We start from the raw sequence: 24,813 nt of genomic DNA, 5'->3' as shown, positions 1-24,813 counted from the left end.
CATGATTAAATTTATAGCATTCTTAACTTTTCAACGAAATCAATGATGAGAAAAAAGGAGCTTCAATAGATTTAGAGGCATAAATCGACTTGAAATAGCTAATCATAACTTAGTTAGTGGTTCTTTTATTGGAATGTAGTAAGTTTAGACTTCTATTTTAGTTTCTAGTCTTCATGTGATAAGGAGAAAACATTTTCAATTGAGAATTTGGAGAATTGTAAGCACTTAGGATTTGCATTCGTTATCAATGAGATATATGATTTGTTTGAATACTAAAAAGAGATGACTCTGATGGTTAAATTTGCACTAAACGAAAACCATGTAACTAATTAAAACAGTCTCCTACTTATTTTGAACTACAACAATTGTAATTGATGATCTATCGATTGAAGAGGAAATTGCAACATTCTCGAAAATAGGTCAGATGAACCTACATATATGTATAGACATCTAAGGTCTTAGAGGCAAATCAATTTTGCCATGACTGTGTAGGATAAAAAGCGACAGAGACAGAAAGAGCTGTCATCTCACTTCTCTCGTTTACAGTCACCCGTTTTTCTTTTTTCTTTCTTTTTTTTTTTTTTTTTGTCGTTCTGCTGCTCTTGATTATTATAATTAAACAATTTACTTTCAAGTGTCGGCCTCCCTGCCATTTGTTGCACTTTGCAATCTTTTGGCCCGAGTGGCAGGAATTGCAAGTCAAATGCATTGTTCGTGTTAGTTGTTGTTGTTGGTGCTACTGCTGCCACTGCTGTTGCTGTTTCCTGTTCTTTGTTGCAGCATTTCTTAAATGTAAATTACGCGCTTTGTTGACTTTGCCCTGTGGCAGCAACAGCAGCAGCAGCAGCAAAGGAAGAAGCTGCACTTATACATTGTACATTGCTGTTGCTTGCTCTTCGTGATGATGTTGTTGTTATTTCAGCTTCTTTTATGGGCCTGTAATTGTGGCCAGAGCCCCGTTGTGTTGCCTCCCCCTCCTCCCCATTTTCATTTGCTATCTCTCCATTTTACTTTTGCCCCCCCTCCTCCCAACTTGGGGAGTGCGTGTTGTCAAAATATTAGCCCCCTCAGACCTCAACCCTCAAGCCTCGCCCCTCTTGCCTTATGGCCTACTGCTCCTGCCTGTCTTGTCTGGCTCCTCTACACAAAATTTCTCTTCCTTCTACTTGTACAAGTTGTCAGGTTGGACAACGTCTCTGTTTGTTGGCCAAGTGAAATTTGTTTGACGTCGCTTTTGGCCTCTTGATTATGTACTGCAGAGTGTGTCCATGTGTGTATGTGTGTGTTTGTGTGTGTTTGTGTATGACCTTGCTGAAGCCCTTCTCTCTGGTTTTTGTTTCAGTTTCTCAATTGATTTTCGTGTGTGTGTGGGCCACGTGGAGTCTAAAATTAAAATGTTTCAATCGAATTTAAGCTAAACTAAGTAGTTTCTCTTACTTTCAAAGAAAAACTAATATATTAATCAGTCAACTAAACTTGTGAAAGGACATTTAGAAATGTTTGCAACTTCGCTTACCTTTTTTTTTGTTAGTTTAATTGAGTTAAAGCAATTCGTTGATATGTTGGTGGACCATGTCGATTTTAATTATTTTATTCGAATGAAAAAATGTGAAATCATTCAAATGAAAATCCACTTGACGACTGCCTCGAAGCTATGATATTGCGTTGCTCAGGTTGGATAACCTTGTGACACATTGGCCTTCAAGTTGTCTCTCTGATGGCTAGAGATATTTGTCCCGTTCCATAAACTGTTGTGTGTGTGTGTGTGTGTGTGTGTGTAGTCTGTTTGCTTTTACTGTTATCATTTGATACTATAGCAAATATATATATATATATATACTGATATTTTTGCGCCGCCTCCGCCACACTCAAGTCTGTTTCCTGTTACCCTCTAACGTCTCTGAAACTAGTATTGCCTAGTTTCCGGCACGTTTGCCCGGACAATTTTCCCATTTTTGCCTTCTGCTCTTTTGCTTTTAATTTGTTTTAATGAACTTTCATGCTATTTCATTGGGAAGGGAATGCTGGCAGAAGGTGGGGTTAGGGGCTGGAGGGGCGATTGGGGCTTGGGTTTGGGTTTGCTCAGTTGCAATATGCTTGCTCACTTGTATAATTACAGGCGCCATTGCATGCCCCCCAAGCGACCCAGCGACCCTCTCTCGACCCCTGCCATTTCGTTGTAGTCATGCTACGGCTTCTTTCCCTCTCTCGCTCTCGCTCTCTCTCTCTCTCTCTGTCTCTGGTAAATTTTATGCCTGCTTTCTCGCTTTCTCTCATTTCTTTTTAGCCTTAGCTTGAAGTGCGTGGCTTTCATTAATTTTAATGAGTTTTAAAAGTTGTTACCATTTTGTTTTTTCTTCTCATTTTTTTTTAGTTTTTTGTGTTTTGTGGCACACTGCACTCGCATTTCTTGCCACCGCTAACTCTTCACTTCACCCTTCACCTCTACCAAAGACAGCCAGACAATGTACATACATATATTTTATTTTTGTTTTATTTAATTTTATTTCATTGCATTTATTTACTTTTCTCTCCACTCTTTTGCATACAATGACATTTTGCTCTTAACCATTTGCTGTGGCAAATGTTGCTGATGTTGCTGATGTTTCTGGCATTGCAATATTCATTGAATGACATTTAACTGCAAACAGTTGTTTCGGTCGCCTGATTGAGCCACAGCTGTGCATAATGCAATCAGGCAATCAGAAACATATCGATCATATCTGCTTCTCTTTCTGTTTCATTTGCTTTGAACCATGTCTTAATGACTACATATTCCATGCTCCTTTGGAAGACCAGCTCCCAAATTCTGAACTATCTCTTTTGTCATCAATTGGACTAAATTTAAAAGACATGCAAAGAATACCCCATATATTTTTATTCAACTTTTCGACCGATCTTTTCGATGACACTTCTTTGGCCAATTCGGGAACTTGTCTTACCTCTGGTAATGAAAAGCTTAAACTTTCAAACATCTGCTGATCATTAATATATACACTTTATGGGGGTCGGATCTGTCTGCATCTCTTGTTTAAACATTTTTGAATTAGAAAGTGAGTGATATCAGAGAAGTAAACTGAAATTCTTTTCAATAACTAATGGAATACTAAATCTTTTAACATTGGAGGAGAAATCGAGGAATCGGATGAAATGATGCAAGAAGCAAATGAGATTCTCTTAAAGCCCCATTGTCGCTGATTCAATTGTCAGACTTTGGTCTCCATCTAGAGCAATTTTGCTTCCCATTTCTCTGGGCCCCCCCCTCCAAATGCCCGTTAGCCATTAGTCTCGGCAAATATCAACAAGAGCAAAATGAAAATCAAAACCAAAGTCAAACATTTGCCAAACTGTCGTGTTACTTAGTCGAAGTGACTTTACTTCACTTCACTTCACTTCACTTTAGTCCACAACCCACATCACTTTTATACAATTTGGTTCGTTTTTCTAATTTTGCATTCGTCCATATGAAACATTAAGTCTTGTCAGTCAGCCAGTCAGCCCATTCGACTTCTCTTGCTCTCACTCTCCGCCTATGTCTCTATTTCTATCTTCTATCTCTTCTCTGGTTTTTGTTTATTTGTGTCCTATACCAAACGAGGCCTTCTTTTGTTAGGACTTCTTCTCCGTCTATCCTATGTATGTGAGTGTATGTCTGTGTGTGTTTGTGTGAGCCTTTTGTCTAACTGCTTGTGGCATTTTCGCAATTTGATTTATGTGTTTCATAACATTCATTAAGATATAATCATAACACATAGACAGCACACACACACATGGACACAAATGGCATAAGTGGAGCAGAGGAGGGCCAAATGGGCAACCAACCTCCTCATGTTACATATGTACATGTGCATGCCAGTGTGTGTGTGTGTGTGTGTTTGTGTGAGGATATGTTAGTTTTTTCTACGTCTCCTTTTTGAGCTCTCTGCTGCCATTTGCAGACAATGAATATCAAAGAATACACTCATAATGAAGGTAAAAATTGGGTGCGAAATATCATTTTCATAGCCACATATTATATTTATATAGAAATATTCTTCATCTTTCCATATTGTTTATGTTAGTTAGTTCGAATTTCGTTTCTTTCCTAGAAAAAAGCATTTAAAGAGTCAGCTATCTAAGATTGTTCTTTTTTTTTCTTCTCCATGATGCGTTATTGGGTGAAAATATATGAAAGACCATAGAGCCATTTCTCTCATGTGATAAGCAAATTTTTTTTGTTTTATTTTCATTTTAATTTCCGGACTCTTCGTTTACCCATCCTAGCTTCCCCTTTCACTGCTTTCACCTGTCTCCCATGTGAAAATAATTTGAAATGTTGCCATGTTAGCCAAAATGTTGATTAAGTTGGTAACAAAAATAATAAATAAATATATAATATATTTATATAAATAATAAAAATGCGAATGAGAGTGGAGTCTTTCTCTCTCTCTCTCTCTCTCGTGTGTGTGTGTGTTTAGATTTTCATTTTGATAGCAATTTAAAGTTGTTTAACATTTTTGCTAACGACCGTTTATTTATTTCAATTTGCATTTGAATTTTAGTGTTCAGTCGTTTGCTCGTTTTTATATTAGTTTAAGTTTGTTTAGTTGTTTTGTTGTTGCTGCTGATGATAATCCTTTTACGCTCGAATTTGTTAAACAAATTCGCATCGTTCTTGCATAATGCCGAGGGCAGGTTCTTGAAACCTCATCTAGCAAGTAAGTTTGTTCTTAAGATAAGCATTTGCTTCCACATACTTTTCAATCAACCCACTGCCAAGAAGAATCTGTAGGCAAGTAAGTAAGAAATAAGTAAGCTTGACAATTTAATTGCTTTTTGGCATTTATTTGAATATAATTAAATGAATAATTGAAAACAAATCTCTCATATACGTTCCTCTCTTTTCTTTTCTTGTGTCTTTCCAGGTGAGTTGCTCGAAAGCATATGCAATAATGTTTTGTGGTATCTTTGGGGTAAGATTCAATTTACAGATAATGTTTACAAATGTTAAAATCTTTCTATTCTTACAAAAAGAAGCATTGTTTGCCACTTAAAAAATGTTCATCATATGTTCAAAGTTGCTTTGTTGCTCTGTCTCTCAGCCAAAATGTGTATTCTATGGCGTAAGCTGATTCTGTTCCTTCAGCTGCTTTTTCTTCGTCGTCGTCGTCTATCCATTTCCTCGCGAACGTCTCGAAAATTGCAATGAAGGTCCCTTGTGTATGTTGCTTTGTTGCCTTTTTCCAGGCCAAAAATTTATGTGCTCTGCCTCTCCCACTGCCATCTGCCTCTGCCTTTGTTGGCTGTCCTGCTTTTGCTCCCTTTTCATAGTCATGTCACTGCAGAAGTAAAACCAATATTATTTCAGTGTTCTCTCTCGCTCTAGGTCTTTCTACATATCAGCCTTTTCCCTTTGCTGCACTTTGTCTTTGAGTATATTTTCGTTACCCGCTTCGCTTTACTCGATTTTTCGGTCAGTGGCAATTGGCCTCCGCCATCGCCGTCGTCGTCGTCGTTGTCGTTGTCCGGAAGTGAATGGCAGACCCCCTCTGTGCTGTTTTCCCCTTTCGTCGTATAATTTTCCGGCTGTTTTCACGTAGCAGGAAGCTCGTGAATTTCGCGTATTTCGTGGATAGAAGGGGGAACCAAAAAACAAGCACAGAAGGACACAGAGGTCGCAAAGGAAGTGATGAAAATGAATGTTGTATTTCTTTCTATTTTATTTTCCGTTTTTTTTTTTCCTACTTTTCTTTGTCAATTTGCTGCTCGCTTTTCTGGGCTAATTTCTGCTCTAGTTGCAAGGGGGGAGTGTATATGGTGGCTTATTAAATATAATTGACATGGCTAACAGAAATGAGTGGGGTGGGATGGTGGGGGAAGGGGGAAAGTGAAACCACAACGAGTTAATTAAGTGGGCGATGGGAAAAAAACAAAAATTTTCGAGACTTAAGCCAGAAAATGCAACGTACATAAAGTTTTTACTGTGGCAGCTCATTGCGTGGGAATAGACATAGAAATTGCCTGACTCCAACCCCCACCGCCACCCCCAACCCGGCGGCTGCCCACAAACCCCTGTTCAATTCCTTCGCTTAGTTTTGTGAAGAAGCTTTAGTTGTCTTGACCAAAAAATGCATTTGCACAATTGCACGAGCAGGATATACACTATAAATACACACACACACATACATACACATATATATATATATATATAAATGAGTGTTTGTGTGTCGGAGTGTCTATCTCCATGTGGCAACCGCATGGCAAGCGCAGTCATTGCGGCTGCAGCGGTTAGTGTGGTTTTTGGCAGCCGCAAGGCTCTAGCAGCTGCAACAGCAGCATCAACGGCAATGCCAAACTGCTTTTGGTCGTCGCCTTTAGCAATGCCTGACGCTGAATTGATAAGGCCAAAAACAGAGCCAGCCAAACCTCACAGAAAGCATTTGATGAACACAAGCCACTAAGAATTTGAAGCAATTGTAGTTAATTCTAATGAAAAACCCATTTAGATCAATTAAGTCGAAAAACTTGTGCAATTTACTAATTCATTTCACTTTCATCGAAAGCAAAACCAATTCAAATTATATGAATACTAAACTTAATGAACATATTTTATTATAGTCCATATACTTATTCTAGGGTATACAAAAAGGCAAACTTTAACCAACTAAAATGAATTATTGAGTGAAAAACCTAACCTTACCTAATCCCAAGCCAAGCAAATTTATTTCTTTCACTCCCGTTTTCCTTTTTGTTTTCTTTTTTCTAAGATAACTCTCGAAATTCTCTCCCTTAGGGCAGCTGCCGAGTCTCACACATAAACAGTAAGCGAAGGCGCCATTACTTCAGTTCCCTATTCTCTCTAGTCTCTCTCTCTCTTTCTCTCTGTATCTCTTTCTTACTCGCTCAATTCGCTTATACAGTTTCGGCAAAAACTTTTGCGTATGGCATTTTTATGCTTTCGAATTGTTGTTGCTTTTGTTTTTCTGATGCTTCTGCTGGTGTTGTTACTGGTGTTTCTTCTTTCTCAGTATGTTGTTTCATTAGATCATTTGAAATTCTATGCCAAGCAGGCGGCGCTCGTTTTTGCTTATTTGCATACAAGTAGCACCAAGCACCAAGCAGCAAGCGCCAAGCGCCATCACCAGCAGAAGGAAAGAAAAGTAGCAGCAGCAACAGCAGTAGGGAGCAGAAGGAGTAACATATACATGCATATCTAAACAGTTAGATGTGAGTTGCAGGCAGCCGGATGATGGAAGAAAGAGGCCAACTGGAGCGATATACATACAAACATATGTATGTATGTATGTAGGTAGGGGGAGCCAAGTGTGGCATGTGGAAATTGAAACAAACTCAAACAATGCAGCAAACTTTTTATACACATGCCACACACACTAACATGCCGAGCTCTGTAAGTTATTAAGGCGCAAATGGCCGACATTCGCTTCAACTTCTAGCCGTAGAATATTGCCCTGAGAAGTAGGCAATGAAATTTCACCAGCCACACAAATCTCTCTCTCTCTCTCTCTCTCTCGTTCTAAAAATAAAACTACAAATGCATTTCTGTGTTTTTTGTTGCTTTAAAGTGTTTAAAATCCATAACTCTCCCACCGTTCCCCTCCCGCCCAGACAATACGTTCAAAGTTTTAACCCGTGCGGCACGTTTAAACAATTGCAAAACTTTTCCATACTACTACTGTATAGAAATGTACTAGTTTCATTGGATTGTTTTTAGTCCATCCTCTGGTTATTTTTTTGACGTATTTTGCAGGCCATGCATTTTTGACATTTTGCTAACAAATCCCCAGAGCTTCTCACACAGAGAGAGAGAGAGAGAAGGAGAGAGGGATGCATAAATCACAATGTCCACACCAATTTAACTCCGCCTTATTTAAGGCATAGCGCAGGGGCAAACAATTCTCTCGCTAATTGAATGGAATGCTTAGAAATGTGCACCTCACATAATTTGTTATGATTGCCCACTTGACTCTCTCTCTCTCTCACTCTCTCTCTGGCTGTGGCTCTGTGGCTTCATTTCATAAATTATAAATCATTAGAAGGAAAGCCAATTAAATGGCAAATAAGTCACTAAAGTCAACCAATTGCCCCTCTACTCTCTCCGTTGTTGATCATGCGTTTGTAGTTATGACGGGCAATTATTTGTTAGTAATACGTTTTTCGTTTTGTCGTCCTTTCTTTTTTATCCCACTCCGTTATTTTCCTTTATTATTTCACATTAATTATATCGTATCGTTTATGTGTGTGTGTGTGTGTGTGTGCTACAGTTTTATAGGCATTGCCAAATGACCGCCATTTTGGACACTGTTATCGTTGAAAACGGCAGCATGAGCATTCATTTTTATTTGCCACGGGGACCAAATCGTAAAAACTAACCCACCCACAAGTGGCTGAGAGGCAAATTAGATAGATGGAGGACCACTTGGATGACGACGATGCTACTTGAATATGCTCAAAGTATGCTCAATCTTAGCGAATACTAAACGAAATGTGCCAAACCAATTTTTGAGCATAAAACAGACGAAATTATTATTTTTTACTATTATTATTATTAGTCACCTGTCTGAGTAGCACTAAAAAATGTTAAAGACCATGAAAATTTAACGCATCTTGACATCCTAGATTACTTATAATTTCCACTCAAGCGTTTTCCAAATGTTCCAAAACGAACCTCTTGAATATTTTAAATGCCTTTAGCACACACTTTTATTATTGGGAATTCATAAATAATATTTAAACAATTTTGAATACAATTGTTTATTTAAAAAAAGGAAATATTTTGAGGATTGACTTTTGTTGTTGTTCTTTCTCTTTTTTTATGTAGACGACTTTATGAAATGATTTGCACTTTGACTGGCATAATTTAGTCATGCATTGTTGGCATTTGCATTTGCTTTTGTTTTGCTTTCTTTACTTTTCTTTCCGCTTTCTTTACTTTCGTCCTTAACGTATTTTGCTTGCCCTTCGTTTGGTTAGGTTTCCTACCAACTTCCAACTTGTTATTGGCAGCATGATTATGCCAGAGGCAACAACTAAAGACAAATAAAAAATTTTTCGCTCTGCTGCTCGTTTTGCGTTTGGCATTTGTCAAAATGGCAGTCGAGACTCGGCGATGCTCGCTTTATGTGTGTGTGTGTGTGTGTGTGCGGTTAATGGTGTGGGTGAAATTGGTGGGTGATGGCAGTGGGTGGGTTTTGTCACGCAAACGCTTGAGCAGCAAATGACTATGTCGTTGTCGTTGTCGTTGTCGTCGTCGTCGTCATAGTCATTCTTGTCCTGGTCGTTGCCTGGTGTACAAACGAGTTTTGCATTAAAATTTACAACAAACGCAAAACGCACACAAAATGGAGACATCAACCTGAATGTATGACTCTGACTAGGACTGTATCTCTGCTTTCTCTCTCTCTCTCTCTCTCTCTCTCTCTCTCTCTCTCTCTCTTATGTGTCTAGGTGTGCGTGTTGTTGGGACAGGTGAATAAACCCTTGGCTTCTGGCTGTTGGCAGTGACAGTTACGCCACCTAGTTCCACCTAGTTAGTGGTTCGATTTGTTAGGGCATAAAAAATATACAAATGCTTACACACACACACACACACACACGATGACATGTTTGCTAGAATATGTCCTTCAATACATGTAAAATGTACGCTTTTATATAAGTAGCTTTACATTCTTTTTTGTATCATTTATTCCCTTTTTTTGTTTTCTCTGCCATGCCAATTAAATGCACACAAAAAAAAAAAAAGACGAAAACAGCAAACAGAATAAACGAAATGGCATCCACAAAAGTATGCTACACTCCAAAGAGACTAAATCAACAGATTGTTCCAGATGCCAGCCCACAGCCTGGACTACATATATATGTATATATATGGGAGGACTGAAACTTGTGTAATGTCTGACCATGTGCGTGCCTGGATAGCCACAATCATTTGTGTTCTTTGCATCTGGAAATGATTTAACCAATTTCAATTCAAATGAGAATCAAGCAAAGCTTCTCATCTTTTGGTCTTTGCAGGCTCAAATTGAAATTTTGACCAATTTTATTGTAATTAGACGAAATGTCAACTTTGACTGCACAACTAACTTCAACTGCTTCAGGCCTTTTGGAGAGAAAAACTTGAATAGCTTTCACTGGACTTTAAAAATATTTTGTTCAAAGACTCAAAAGATTTCATCTCGGAGTTTTTAGAATTGTTTGCATACTTTTGTGGGTGCCCATGTGTAATGCATAATTCTTGTTTTGTGTGTGCAGAACTTGCAAGAGTATCGAATCCCTTTGTATTGGAGCTTTTTGTTTTTGGGGCTACACAAAAATCGATTGGCACTTAGTGCTCTCAATAAAGTATGTTTGGGGGTGGGGGGAGCCAAATCGTAAACAAAATCGACTTGTTGGCCACCTTATGACCTTTGTCTCATATATATTTGTTGGCCTTCCCCCGAAATCTAACTAACCATTTGTTCTTCCTGTCTCTAATTCTCTCTCTCTCTCTCTCTCTCTCTTTCGCTATCTCTAACTCACGCTGCGTATCTGGTCTGCTTCTTGTTCATTCCTTTTTTTTTTGTCTGTATGTGTGTGTGTGTGTGTTCTTTTGTGGGTAGGTTGAATGTTTAATGGCATTTCTGGACTGCGCCAGTTGGCTGGACTCTGGCTCTTTTTGTTTGCTCCTCTCTCTCTCTCTCTCTCTCTCTCTGTCTTCCTTTCTAGGTTTGCATGTGTCTGGGTGTGTGTGTGTGTCATGTCCAGGGTCATAAATCATTTATTTGAAAATTGCTATTGTATTGCGGTTTAATAGCATGTGATGATCATCATCATCATCATCAACAGCAACAGCAACAGCCACACAAAAGTCCACCTCATATAACGGCTGACGGTGTGGCACAGTGAGTGCCACAGCCCAATGGTTCGTCACACGTTTCATGGCATATTCATAGCCAACTGTCTCGCCGTTTGCATCGTTACATTTAATATCCCAAATCGCAATGCATAATGGTAGAATGGCAGCGAAGCAACATTGGCCAGGGAATGCCGCACATGCCCCCAATACGCCCATTAATTATACTGCCGCACTGCGAGAGGGCCTCAAATGCACATCCGACAGACCGACCTCACTGGCGACGGGAAAAAGCAAAAAAAAAAAAAAAGAAAATGTGAAAACCCAACTCACTATTCCACGATCTGTGCTGCTGCTGCCTTCACCACCCATCAAGCCACATTCGTGCCAGGCAGTCAGGCAACATATGGCACACGTTTTGCTCTGGCTTTGTCGCCTGTCGCTGTGATTTCACTGTACACACATGTATGTATGTATGTCTATACATGTGACTGTGTGTGTGAGTTTCGGGTAACGAGGTCACATACACATTCACTTACACATAGAGTGCTCACACCAAAACTGGACAAACAAAATTATGTTATTGGTCAATGTATTTATGAGTGCGCCAGGCTGGACTATGCCACTGCCTCTTTGTCTTTGTCTCCATCTCGCTCGCTCTCGCTCTCTGCTGCCAAAAATTTACACGAAAATTGCCAATTTATTGTCACGCATAGATCGAGTGAGAGTATAAGATAGTGGGGATACTCTTTGACTACCGCTAATGGCAATTCATTGCGGTTTAGGTATGGACCGAAACAACAGAATCTATATTATAACCCCAACCAACGAAATATTTCTAGATTTGACCAAAATCGTTGGCATGCGAAATGATAAGCTCATCTCATCACAAATTAGTTGTGACTCTCTGAAAGTTGACACCAAACCAAAACCAAATCCAAGCTTTAGTTCATACTTTAATAAAGTTGAATAAATTTTGTTAGTTTTTTTTTTTTTTTTTTGGGAATGGCAAATAAACTGGCAAAATGGGTGTGGGCAGCCGCATCAAATTCAGTGTCTAATTAGCGTCTTATTTGCAACATTTTCTGGCCGTTTATTACGCATACGCCACATGGACAGGGGGCAAACACACACACACAAACACCTCCATGCAGAGAAAATGTTAATGAGGCAAGTCTCGGATTTCTCATGCAATGTAAAAGGAGACAACTAAAAGAAAAGTGCAGAGTGTAAAAGAGGGTGGAAAGAATATGGGTTGGAATCAGGATTGGGGTTGGGAGGTAAAAACATTAAATATTTGTCCCCAAGTCGGAGGCCATGTCATTCATTCATTTATTCATGAATACTGAATAGCTGAACTGCTAATGAATGAATGCATGAAACGGCAACTAGTTAGTCTTTGACTTGGAGATGAAATCTTTGAGTAACAACAAAATCTACACGGACATGACAGATGATAGGGGGTTTGCAAGATATTGTGGGGGGTTGGTGGATGGGGACTTGGTAGTTTCCAGGGTTAGTTAGTTGGGGCTGCCAGCCAAGCGTATTTTTCGTATTTACATGTTGTTTGATTTTAAGTAACTTCCTTCCTTCCTTCCTTCCTTCCATTTATTCTGGCATTGGCCGCTCTCAAACTGACCATTTGCTTGGCTGCTTTCTATGTTTTCCCCTCTCTTCTTCTTTTGTCTTTTGGTTTTCTTTTGTTTCGTTTAGTTTTGTTTTTATCCTGTTTGTGTCATTTCATTCTCAATGCAATTCTATATGCAGCACTCTTTCCCTAAGCCCTAATCCTATGGCTCGACGACATGAAGCCCAACAAAATCCTTTTCAACAGAACTTACAAGCCTTAAATGCCCTCTGACAGGACTAATTGAAAATGTGGCATAAAATTAATTTTCATGCATTATTAATGCAACAACAACAGCAATAACAATAAAAAACTTAAACCAAACAAGAAAAAAGGAAAAACAAAAATAATTTAACGCAAAAAGAGAGAAGAAAAAAAACCAAAAAGTATCAGATTTAACCAAATTGAAATTTAATTGGAATTTTTATAAATAAATAAGTATACACAAAGTGCAAAAATGCAAAAATAATTTAAATAATATACCCTTTAGATCTGTCTGTCTGTTGGATATACTTTAGACTAACTAATGACAAAGGGTTACAGCAAAGATGATGTTTCAATTGTTGGGTATAGAGTATTTCTTATTCGTCCTAAACTACTTAAATATTACTTGTGGTGGGGAGGGGGAGGGGGTCTGGTTGGCTGAAAATGACAAAATGTTCGTTTGCCTTTTACTTTTTTGAAAGGGGAGACTATTAAATGCTTAATCAGTTACTTATGTTGCTTGCAACGAATTACCAGCATCATCTCCGCCATCTCATCTCCTCCTCCTCCTCCTCCTTCTTCTTTTCGATGTCCTGATTCCATTTTGCTTGCTGCTGTTGCCAAGTGAAAATGCTGGAAATGCTGAAAAATCTTTTGCTTTTGTTGGCACTCATTTTATTCATTACAATATTTTTGTTAATTTACGACTGCATTTTGCGCTCCACTCAGTTGCAACAGATTTACTTGCCTCTGTAGCAGCAACAACAGCAGCAACTGTGGCAAAAAAACAAAATGGAAAATGAAAAAAAATTAAGTAAAAACAATGTCGACAATGCAAATTGTTTATACCCTTTCTTAAAAGCATATGCAATAGTCACTGCACCAAAATAAAGTCTTTATATATTCATCATTGCAAGTATATTTAATGATTTGAAGTAAGTACTTTGTAAGAGTATACAAAAGGGTCAGTGTGACCCAAGTAATTTTTTAGTTTGGCTATTTTTTGTTTTGTTTTGTTTTTTTTTTTTTTGGCCCGTTTTATCATCAAAATTGCATTTTGGTTTTAAGGCAAGGCAAGCGGAAATTGTTCTGTTTGGTTAGTTTGAGGCTGGTAAATAGCATTTATTATGCAGTTTTCAATTAAATTGGTTTTGCAACTTTATTTTAACAGCAGTCCCTTCAAATTGAATGCATAAACTGTTTTCATTCCATTCAATCGGGGATTTTACAAACAAACATACAAACAAAACCAACTTTCACTGATAGTCCAGCTATTATGTGTTGGCATAAACGTTTTTTGTAATGAGTTTTTGTTATACGGATATTTTCTGTGGAGGAGAAGGGCGGGGGAGCTAAAACATGATCGAACATCTGTTTAGAATATAAGCATTTTGGCCATTGAAAGTGTTATATTGAGCATATTAAATTGATATTTGCTTGATTATTGATTTAACATATAATACATCTTGTCATAATTCAATTCTCACCTCCTCCTCCACCACCCCCACCACCATTCAGCTCATGGAATTTTGTTCATTTTTTTATTCATTCATTCATTCATTTTGCATCTGGGACTTAACTTACTTTGCATGGAAAATTGCGAGTCATCTGCCAGCTAAAGCCAAGAGTGGGACAGTGCGGGGTTAGCAACGGAGGGGAATAGCACTTTGCATATATTATTATTACCATAGCTGTTAACTGTCCGAAGTATTAATAACAGTTTATATAGTGTATCCATGTGTGAAGTGTTTATACATATATATTTTATACAAAAGGCACACACACAGGCACACACACACATATACACAGAGAAATATGCAGACCCAAACACTTGTAATAATATATGTATTAATGACAGATGCTTCAAAAGTACTTCGAATTTCTCTACCCATGTGAGATCAGAGAATAAAAGTGCTGCAAAAGGTTCTAATAATCTAAATTTTGAATCCTCTTGGCTTGACCTCTGTGTACCAATCAATATATCCAAATGATTGCTGAGGCGCAGATGAGGAGCAGTAGGATAGAAATGCGCCTTCCTTTTAACGCTTACCTCTATGTCTATGGCTTGGGACACCCGAAATGGTTATACTCCAAGTAGGGTAACACATTGATTCAAAAAATAAAGTCTTATTACTATTACTCATAAAACACACCTCGTTTAATCTGTGTCTTTTTTTCCATATATGCATTTATGTAAATATATATTACATGTATGTATATAGATATAATGAGAATTGGTATTGCTTTTGTTGTTGTTGTTGTTGTTGTACATACATGCAATTATTTTTCATACGACATTAATGCAATGCCAATGCATTCATCGGACTAAAGCTGGCTGCAGTTCAGCTCTGTTCAATTCAGTTTAGTTCGGTTCAGTTCACTTGATATAGTTTTTTGGTTTATGTCCAAACTAAATGAGGCATCAAATGTCCCCTCACTCTCTCTCTCTCTCTGTCTCTCTCTCTTTTTCGCTTTCTTGCTTTGTTGCTGTCCCTTTTAATCCTGGCGCTGGCAAATTGTTGAGAGCGAGCGGCTTAAAGTAATTTAATTATAACAAATTGGATTAACATTGAGAAGTAGCAAATGGAGGGAGAAAGGTGAAAAAAGAACCAAAGGACACCAAGGAGATGGAGGCGATGGAATAGATGGTGGTGATGGGCGTGGTGGTAATTCGTTGCTAAGCGCCTTCAATAAGATTTAAGTACTGTATGCGATATATATACATATACATATTTCTTTTATATCATATGAGTTTTTCCATTTGCTGTGACCTTTACTTGATGTATGTGTATTGGTGTGTGTGTGTGTGTGTGTTTGAGTGTTTCAGCATGTCTGTGGCATTAAAAACTATTTTTAATGCATTTTAATGCACTGCCATAGCCCCGTCTGTTAGCTTCGCTTGTTGTCTTTTAATTTATGGCATGTTTAATGCAATTCACTATTGTTGTTGTTGCTGTTGCTGCTTTTGCTCTTGCAGTTTGCAGACATTCGTAGTCCTTGACAGACCAAATACTGAAAATACAGGACTCGAAGAGGACTCAGGACACATCATCCCATTGTCAGTTGGCCAAAAAACTATTATGCGCTTTCCGCAGAAAACGCACACACAAAACTTTTAACTACCTCTCTCTCTCTCTCTTTCTGTCTCTCTCTCTCTCTCTCCTGTTCATTGTTACACTCCCTTTTGATGGCTGGTTTTTAAGTGAACTCCGAGAACTTCTTTGTTTTTCACCAGCCACTTGATATTGTGTTCTCCTTCCTGCCAGACTGGCTAAGTTTAATTGTTAATTTGGCTTATGGCTTCTGCCATTGTCCTCTTGACCAGCATCTTGACCACAAAAATCATATTTCTCAAAACCCAAAACTAAAGTGTTGTTCTTGTTCTTATTGTTGTTGTTGTTTCTGGCGCAGTGCTTTTGTGGTTTCTAGCCCCCCAACCCCAAAAATGTGGTCCAATTGAAATTGCTTAAATGAGTATTTAATTATATGTATATATATGACAATGTGTGTGTGTGTGTGTATGTGAATACTTTGCAGCAAGGAGCTAACTCAAAGTAAAACTGCAGTACAAAATGTATTATCATGCTAAAAGTAAACTCAAAGTCAACTTTATAGATAAAGTGCCTTAGACCATTTCCTAAGTTAAACCCAACACATTGGGCATTTGTTTTCCAGGTTTAGATATAAATTGTAAAAGATAGATAATACAGACTTTTTAGCACAAATCTCAGCCTACTGCCTTTTTAATAAATACTGTTGAAAATGAGGACTACATTTGAGTTATGATTGCCATTTAAGGACAGCTACCACAACAAGTTCTATAAAGATCGAATATTTAATGTTGAATTGAGAGGATTCTATAGGTTCTGCCTTTCTCTCTGCCTCCATCTGTTGTGTTTTGGTCTCGTTTAACAGGAGAAAAGGACAAATTGAATTACTTTTGCAACATGGCAGCTACTTGCTGTTTCTGTTATTGTTGCTATTATACTCACTTGTAGTATTTCCTTGCAACAAGCGAAAAGTACACCAACAAACACACCTGGTCAGCTGCCCGCAAAGGCATTTTCCGCATACATACATATAAACCCGCAACTTCTCTATACTCATCATCATCAACATCCTTATCCACATCATCATCCTTATCATACTGTTGCCCTGGCTGAGCTCTTTGCTGTCAGTTCAGCCAAGTGAAAATCCATTCAAAATCAGACAGGGTGGAAAAGTGAGCGTGTGAGACAGAGAGAGAAAGAGAAAGAGGAGGACATCCGCCGTGCATTCAACCAAAGAATTTTTTTTCCACTTTGCAAGCAAAAGTGTGCAAACTTCCGCAGAACCAAAGACACACAGCCTGGGACAGAGAGGACTCCTCCAAGTAAGAGCAGCTGGACCAGTAAGCTATTTTTTATTCTCTCTTTCTCACTCTCTCTTAAAAATGCCGCCACACAATGGCCACGGATTCCGGGAAACATTTCATTGCATAAGTTGCAGGCGCCTCCTTTTAACAGGAGCTGCTTTGTCTGCACTTTGGCGGCACAATATGAAACTTTGCAAGAGCAGCTGCTGCTCCTCCTCCTCCTCCTCCTGCCGTTGACAACAACTTGTTGGACTCTCTGCCTCTTTCCTGTCAATCGGTGGGACCGCCGCTTTTGCCAATTCATAAAACAAAAAAAGAGACCAAATATTAAAGACAACAATGTGAAATTTCTGGATTATTCAACTATTTGGATATTCAATGAGTTATAAAATAAACCGAAACATGTTCAATCGATTGATTTTCATCGTTTTTAAACTCTTTGTCGTTTTCTGAACAAGTTCAAGCTGCAAGCTGTCATCTTAAGTTTAATCTTCGTCTAACATTTATCTTAGAAGTATGATTCAAATTGTCAAACAGCCGCTAATCAATTGATATTACCAGTTTTATTTGTATTAAGATTTATAATGAATTGATTGCTTTGTTTAAAAAAAAAATCGCAAATCCCTAGATCCTAAGATAAAAATGTCGACAGACAATGTTTTCAGACAATTAGCAAAGATTTTGTCAAATTCAAATGCAAATTTTCAGCTGGTCTTTATTCTTTAGGTTAATAGATTTTGTTTGCTCACATCATAAAGTTGGTACGCAATGAGGCTCCAGCATATGCCATACCAATGCCAGCCCAAAGATAGACAACTAATGGCAAACAATTGCCCCATGATGAGACCTTAATTTGCTCAATGTCATCAATGGATGACATGGTAAGGGGTAGCTTAGATGATTCGGTAATTATAATATCGTTTGGACAATAAAGTGACTGCCCCTCAACATGATCCTGTGAAATAGAGACACAATGAATAAATCAATGATCAGGGAAACTCTGTCAACGTCTGTTTAAGAGGGGAGGGGCCCAAAGGAAGGCACGACGAACTTGTTACCATCTCACACATGGCGGCCATTTCGTTTGCCAAACGATTGCGGTGCTCTTTACGTTCCATTTGCATACGTTGCGTATACATTGCCCACAGATCCATCAAATAGCGACTGGCGGTGGCTGAGGTATTATCTCTGATATTGCCATTCTCATCGAGCACTGGATATGGACTTATCATGCTGGCAACTGTAATATCCACTAACATAATCCTTATTAAACTTTACTTGTTAATTAACGAAAAACAATTTTATTATTTGATATTTCTTCTGATACAAGGGGCAAAATTTAACTGAATTTCTTTCTCATAGATTGCTGATTATCTATAATTAAGATGAAATTTTTATCGTGGTGGGGGATGGGGGGGAAGGCCTTCTGTTTTAGAGTGTGTGTTTTTTTTTTTTACGACAAAATGCAAGAATGTTTATTTTGTCCATCCAACAGCTGAGAAATTTTTGAGGTTTTCTTCTCTGACTGCATCGCTTCTGGTTGCTTCAATTGTGACTTATTTTCAATATTGTTTGCCACACTATTTAAAATGGTTGGTTTATTAGCTTGTGATTAGATAGATTAACTGAAACTTACTCTTCATCATTGTCATCATATTCGTAATCATCGACATTGATATTGTCCTCCATGTTGTAATTGTCAGCTGTCTCAGTTGTCTCGATTACCTCATCAAGTGTCTCATCCTCGTTATCCTGACGTATGGGATACACTTCACTCACAGTCATTTCTAATTCATCGATTTCTGAACGCAAAGTACGAACTTCTTTTACAATCTCATTGAGCTGCTCGAGAGAAAGAAAAACAAGATGCCAATTAGTAGTTGAAAATTCTCTAACCTCAATTGCTCATACCGTTTGCGATATTTCACGGCGCTCTTTCTCATATTTAGCAAACTTTTGACGATGTCGTCTTAGATTTTCACGATAGATGCGAAATTTGTCATCAATTGCATAAGCGACATCTCCTTCATCATCGTCAATATCAGTATAGTTGTCATCATCATCGTCATCCTTATAACCATCCCCTTCAGCATTGGCAACATTATTGTTCTTATTATCCTTATCTTTATCTTTATATTCAGTCTGAAATGATTTTTTTTTTGTGTCCATGTTGTTCAAAGTTTAGAACATAATGATTCTGTTTTTGGTTTTCACACACACATAAACACACAAAGCGGAACACAACTAACTCAAGGCCTACTGTCTTGCTCGACTCTATGGAATTCCAAAAACAATACAAAAACCACTCACCCACCAAATATGGACCAGCAAGCAAGCGTCAACTAGGTCAACTAAATAAATAATGAATATTGTTTTGTTGTTGAACTCTCGAGCCCAAGTGCAACAACACGCGCATTAAAAGGCCACTCAAATGGCAAAAAAAAAAGAAATAAAAACCAACACCAACTAGGCGCCAAGAGGAAACTCCTCCTAGCCCTGGGCCCAGCCACACCCACTTACTAGCCTGTGTGGGTGTGAGTGTGTCCCTGTGTTACCCTGTGTTGCTCTGAGTAGGCTTACAAAATCGCAACAAATGCAATGATGAAATGCTAAAAAGCATGAAACTGATGGCTGATGGCGGAGACGAGAGTTTGAGGTTCAAGTGAGCGCTTGATTACAGCAAAATGCACTTAAAAGTGGGAGCCGAATCGAACGAGCACAACAACAACAGCGAGAAAAATTCAAAACCCCCCCTCCCCCTCCCAGCCCCCTTCTAGCCATTCATAGGCACAGGGCCAAAGGCTATGCCAAAAAGTTCCACAAATTACATTTAAGTGACGCAAAAGTTAAGTGAAACTCATTGCGAAAATCGCGGCTTTATATGTGTGACGAAGCTCGAATGTCGACCCAAAAATGGGTGGTAAAGCAGGCGGATGGATGGGTGGCAAGTGGGTGGATGTGTCTAGAGTGGGTGAGTGTGTGTATGTGTGTGTGTGTGGGTGCACATTGGCAACACTGTTAAGTGCTTTGGTATGCCAAAAGTAGGCACTTGAACTATTTTTGTGTGTGGGTTGTTTTTGTTGTTCTTGTTCGCACGCAGTTTGCAGTTTTAGTTGCTGTTGTTTTCACTCGTTGGGCAAGAGAGAGGCAAAAGGGCAAATGGAAGAGGGGTACTAGTACTTACACAACATACACACACACACACACACATACACACAAACATGTAACATACTCGTAGTAACATCGACCAAATCGATGAACCCTTCATTCATCATAAGTTGAAGGTCTAAAACTAAACTAAGCGAATAGCAAACGAAAACTACGTCAAACTTTTGGTCAAAGTTAATGCAAGATTTTCGATTTCGAGGACACGACTTAAATTGCACTTTGCAATTATATAACTATCAGCTGCAGGTTGTAACAACAACTCAGAATTCTCCACAGACATAACCAAGTTCCTGAAATGTCAAGAAATTGTGTAAAACTAGTTATTTTGGTGTCGCCACGCAAGAAAAGATTTCTTCTTCTTTTTCGGTTTCTCTTTTGTTATCATAATACATACGACCCTGGGCAAGATAATTCTCATTCGCAATTTTCATACCCTACTTCAATTAGGTTTTACTTCATTTTGGTGAGAGCCTTGTTTATAATCTGGTATAATCTCTTTTGCCAAAAGATCTTTCATCATGGACTTGAAGGCCGACTTTATACCTTGTCTCTCTCCATCTCGTTCACCCATCATTTATGCAGGTGAAAATTGGAAATTTTCTGGTCCACCCCGTCGTCTGGTGAATAAATGTAGAGGCGGAAACACAAGTAACATTCAGTCGACCAGGCTAGGGCAGCCTCTCGGCTTCAATTATGAGACAATAAACAATTTGTTTTTCACTTTTTTTCTTGCCCCTCGTTCTCCTCTTTTTTTTTTTTTTTTTTTTTTTTTATGTTGTTATTTTTTTGGTTGTTGTTCGCCCTATGCCCTTTGGCTGCTGCTGGGCTACAAATTGGCTGCGACACATTTCCCACCATTGGCCCACCACTCTCTTGCTGTGTGTATGGACGGTGGGTGGGTGGTGAAGGGAGGCAACATTTACGCCGGAAGCGGATGTTTGATAAATTCTTTGTGTCATTTTTATTTTCATTCTCATTTTCCATGTGGCCCACTGCCGTTGCCGTCATGATAACTGTTGATAACTTTTTTTTCGCAACTTGCCCCAAGAGCGAGGACTTCCATTAAATACATCCATATGTTTGAGAGTGTATGTATATGTGTGTGAGAGTCTGTATCTACCCCGTGCAATGTTAAATCAAATTTTGGTTATCTGAGATATAATACTAATAATAATATATAGCAATGGTGAATGCCTCTAGTCGAGAGCAAAAACAGCCAAGTTTAAATACTTATCAGCGGATTACTTGTCGTATACGTCATTTGCATTACTCATACGCTAATAGGCACCGCAGTATCCTCGCAAGACGGTTACTACCTGCCAGGCCTCTTAGACGGCTAAAAAGAAAGGGCTTCGCCAAAAATATTAGCTAACCAACATCAATAATAATATTTATAGTCCTCTTGGGTGTACCAATGAGGTTTGGTCCTTTTATATCATCTACTTGTGTTGTTATGATACTATTTTTGTATGTATGGATTCAGCGCTTAAATAAATAAAAGAAAAAGAAAAAAAACTCATACGCACGGCTGCGAACTTCCATTCCAATAGGCATTGTTTGTGACCTTAAGACTAGGCTAAAACTTTTACCTCTTCAAAGCTTCAACTTCCAACCATTTAGACTACACTCAAAAATCTCTATTCTTTTCAGGGTATATAAACATAGAGTAAGGGTCAAAATATGTTAATTTAGTTAAAAAATAATCAAGTTGTTGAGCAACTGGTAACAATTCTTTATATGCTTCCCTCTTTTGGTTTCCTTTTTTTCTTTTTCTTATTTCTTGCCTTAAAATAACTTATTGATTAAGCCCAATTCCAAGTAAAGCACAAAAGGAATAAAGGCAAAAGTCAATTTGCCAGAAATTTTAGCCGGGGTTGTTTCTCTGTGTGTGGGGCAAAGAGCTCGTAAATCTTGGCCAGTGGCCACATCGTCTTAAATATTCATTTGTTGGTACTGAAAAATTGCCTTGTTCGATTCCTTTTTGTAATTCACTCAAGCGTAAACCGTAACCAAGATGACTACCGAAAATTGCAATCTGCTGACAGTTTCGAGTAATCGCTTTTTCTGCATTTTGTTGTTGTTGCTTGAGTTGCTATCGATGTTTACCCAGACATCATCATCATCATCATCATCATCGCCAATCGATGAGGTCAGTCAGCATATTAACGCCTTAATTTATGCAACGATTTCTTTGCGCAACGTGTCTATCAGGAAAACATTGAGGAACAAACAGCTTCTCATCTTTAGCAACTCATCAAAAACTAGCAAAAGACTGAAGTAGTTCTTTTTGGAATTTTGTCAATTTCGTTTCATTAATTCAACAACTGCATAAAGAACTTTGCTAAATGTCACACGATATGAGCGAGAGACAGAGAGAGACAGAAAGATAAGACAGAAAATGATAGAAGAAATGGGGGAAAAATAACAAAAACAGAAACTCCTGGGACACTTGGCAATTTGTGCTCTAGATTTGGTTTTTTCCAAAGCAAAAGAAATATTTCGTCTCTCGAGTGCAAAAGACGAAGGCGAATCTCTCACACAATTTTTTGTTTCTTCTTTTTTTGTTTTTTTTGTTTTTACTCAAATGAACTGGAGCGCAAACAAAAACAACAGAAGATTCGCTGCAAGAATGCATCATTAGTGCAGGAAAACGACAGGAGAGGCACACATTCAGAAAGACATTCAGACAGACAGCAAGGCAGCAAGGCAAGCGAAACCATGTGGCAAATGAGGCTAAAACACAAGTGTCACCAGCATCGCCATCGCTGTCATACATCGTCCGTTGCAATTGCTACTCCTTCTGCTGCTGGTGTCAAGTGGCAGTGATGGATGAATGGGTAGCCACTATGCAACCATTTGGGCGGTTTTTCTTTTTGGGGCTATTGATATCAACACTGAACACTGAACACCGAAAGACAAAACTGACAAATTTTAAGTGTGATTTGTAGTGCTATTAGTTAACTCTTCTTTATATTTCAGTTTACAATATTAATAAGAATCATAAAAATAAAAAAAAATCCAAATTAAGAGAAATGCCTCGTGTACCCTATACCTGGCGGCAGCCAGCATATCCCCAGAAAATAGTGACAAGAGCTGGATTGATCCCAGCATTATAGTCATTTGTGAAGAGGCCAATTTGGATGAAGCGATGATTCCATTGTTTAGCACTTTATACGAACCGCTGGGCAAGAATCTAATTGCCAGCGTTTTTGTCCATGAGACAATGCGTGAAAAGTTCATCGAGAAGGTGCGTGCCGGCATTAGCACAGTGCATCGCCAGGTCAAAACCCATGAGCATTATGCCAGAGCATTGCGTTTGCTGGACTGCCTCAAATCTGAACTGATTTGCCTGCAGAAACCAGATGACATTGGTTTCATATACAAAATGGTCGATGGTTCATCCCTGATGTCCTGTGAGTTCAATCAAAGTTTCTTCAGTCTCGAACATCCGAGCTGTGTGGTCACTATGCATACATTTCGCAATGCCATCGAATTGGGCCAATTGGCGCAGACAGAACGTTTATCGTTCGTCAGTGCCGCCCTCTGGTGTCCCAAAATTGCTGCCGCTTATGAGGCGGCCTTGCAGCTTCCGATGACAACTGTCTATATCAATTGTTGCGATGTACCATTGGCGCCCATACGTGAATTCTATGACTACAAGCAGCCATTCGTTGTCATGACGGACCATTATCATTATGAAGTAATCAAGAGTATGGATCGCTATCAAATGATTGTATTTCCGGCCCAGGTGCTCTGGTCACCCGAATCTTTAAATGAAAGCATTACGGAGAAGGATATTCAAGTGCGAAAAAGCCAAAAGTCTAAACGTTAGAGCAACTATCAAAATTTATTTATATTTTATGTTATCAAATGTTATAGTATAAAAGTTCCGAACAAGTTATTGTTAACTTTGGTATAGTTTTGGTTCTCAAATCGAATGTTTAGACGGCTATAAGGTCATCGAGTTGTATTGTGGTCAAGCCATGCCGCAACATTTCGTGTATACTGCGGTCAAACAAACGCCAAACCCTCATTTAGATTGCGTTTGGGGTCAATTGTTGGGAGCAAATGCGGCACACAAGTTGCGGTTAATTCTTTCTTAGCCAACTGTCTATTCACTGGCATTCTCAAGGGTTTTCTGCAGTTTTTAGACTTTAACCGATCATGTTATTCAGTCAGAAAATTGTTAACCTTGGAGCGAGATCTTTAAGCTATGTCTCTTTTGAATATGGCTGGGTCGGTTTATCGTTTACTGAATATGGGCCTACGAGACCTAATTATATATTACCCAAAATTAATTTTGTATTTAATTAAACAGTAGCGTGCGATGGGGTAGGGGGGGAAGAAGTTAGCCACGTGTGCAGTGATGCTTTCACATCAATTTACTTAGCCTAAGCAGCAACAGAAAACAAAACGCAAACACAAAGAAGAAAAAACAAAGAAAAAAAAACGAAAACTTCATTAAACATTGTAACAATAACATTTATTTCCATTCTCAGACACACACAGAGAGAGAGAGTGTGTGTGTGTGTGTGTGTGTGCGTAAGAGGGGGGCACCATGAGAAGGTAAAGATTTATAAGCATTTTACACCTGTGGCATATCTGTTTTTGCACTCACTCGCCCACGCATCA

The 24,813-nt window shown here is 38.6% G+C and overlaps 3 protein-coding genes across 3 annotated transcripts in view; 2 read left to right on the top strand and 1 right to left on the bottom strand.

The window, feature by feature from the left end:
• The window catches only part of X11Lbeta, a 69,023-nt gene that overhangs the window by 15,337 nt on the left and 28,873 nt on the right, over window positions 1-24,813 (top strand).
• On the bottom strand, window positions 18,313-19,221 carry LOC137587262 (DNA ligase 1-like). Its single transcript, XM_068303587.1, has 3 exons — window positions 18,925-19,221; window positions 18,650-18,855; window positions 18,313-18,593 (listed from the first exon to the last, which is right to left on the bottom strand). The coding sequence occupies exons 1-3, from the start codon at window positions 19,180-19,182 to the stop codon at window positions 18,467-18,469; spliced, it is 591 nt and encodes a 196-aa protein (XP_068159688.1). The 5' UTR covers window positions 19,183-19,221; the 3' UTR covers window positions 18,313-18,466.
• Window positions 19,632-24,013, top strand: LOC137584609 (uncharacterized). Its single transcript, XM_068300095.1, has 2 exons — window positions 19,632-19,675; window positions 23,212-24,013. The coding sequence occupies exons 1-2, from the start codon at window positions 19,632-19,634 to the stop codon at window positions 24,011-24,013; spliced, it is 846 nt and encodes a 281-aa protein (XP_068156196.1).

The sequence above is a fragment of the Drosophila tropicalis genome, unplaced genomic scaffold, assembly GCF_018151085.1.
Source record: "Drosophila tropicalis isolate 14030-0801.00 unplaced genomic scaffold, ASM1815108v1 contig_158, whole genome shotgun sequence".
NCBI lineage: Eukaryota > Metazoa > Arthropoda > Insecta > Diptera > Drosophilidae > Drosophila > Drosophila tropicalis.
This window is presented reverse-complemented; position numbering and strand designations above follow the sequence as displayed.

Excerpts from the sequence above, each read along its gene's own strand:
- LOC137587262 (XM_068303587.1), bottom strand. The coding sequence starts at position 19,182 with ATGGACACAAAAAAAAAATCATTTCAGACTGAATATAAAGATAAAGAT. Across the intron at positions 18,856-18,924 it reads GCCGTGAAATATCGCAAACG|CTCAATGAGATTGTAAAAGA; the intron begins GTATGAGCAATT and ends TCTCTCGAGCAG. Across the intron at positions 18,594-18,649 it reads TATGATGACAATGATGAAGA|TGTGGCAAACAATATTGAAA; the intron begins GTAAGTTTCAGT and ends CATTTTAAATAG.
- LOC137584609 (XM_068300095.1), top strand. The coding sequence starts at position 19,632 with ATGAAACTGATGGCTGATGGCGGAGACGAGAGTTTGAGGTTCAA. Across the intron at positions 19,676-23,211 it reads GACGAGAGTTTGAGGTTCAA|AAATGCCTCGTGTACCCTAT; the intron begins GTGAGCGCTTGA and ends CCAAATTAAGAG.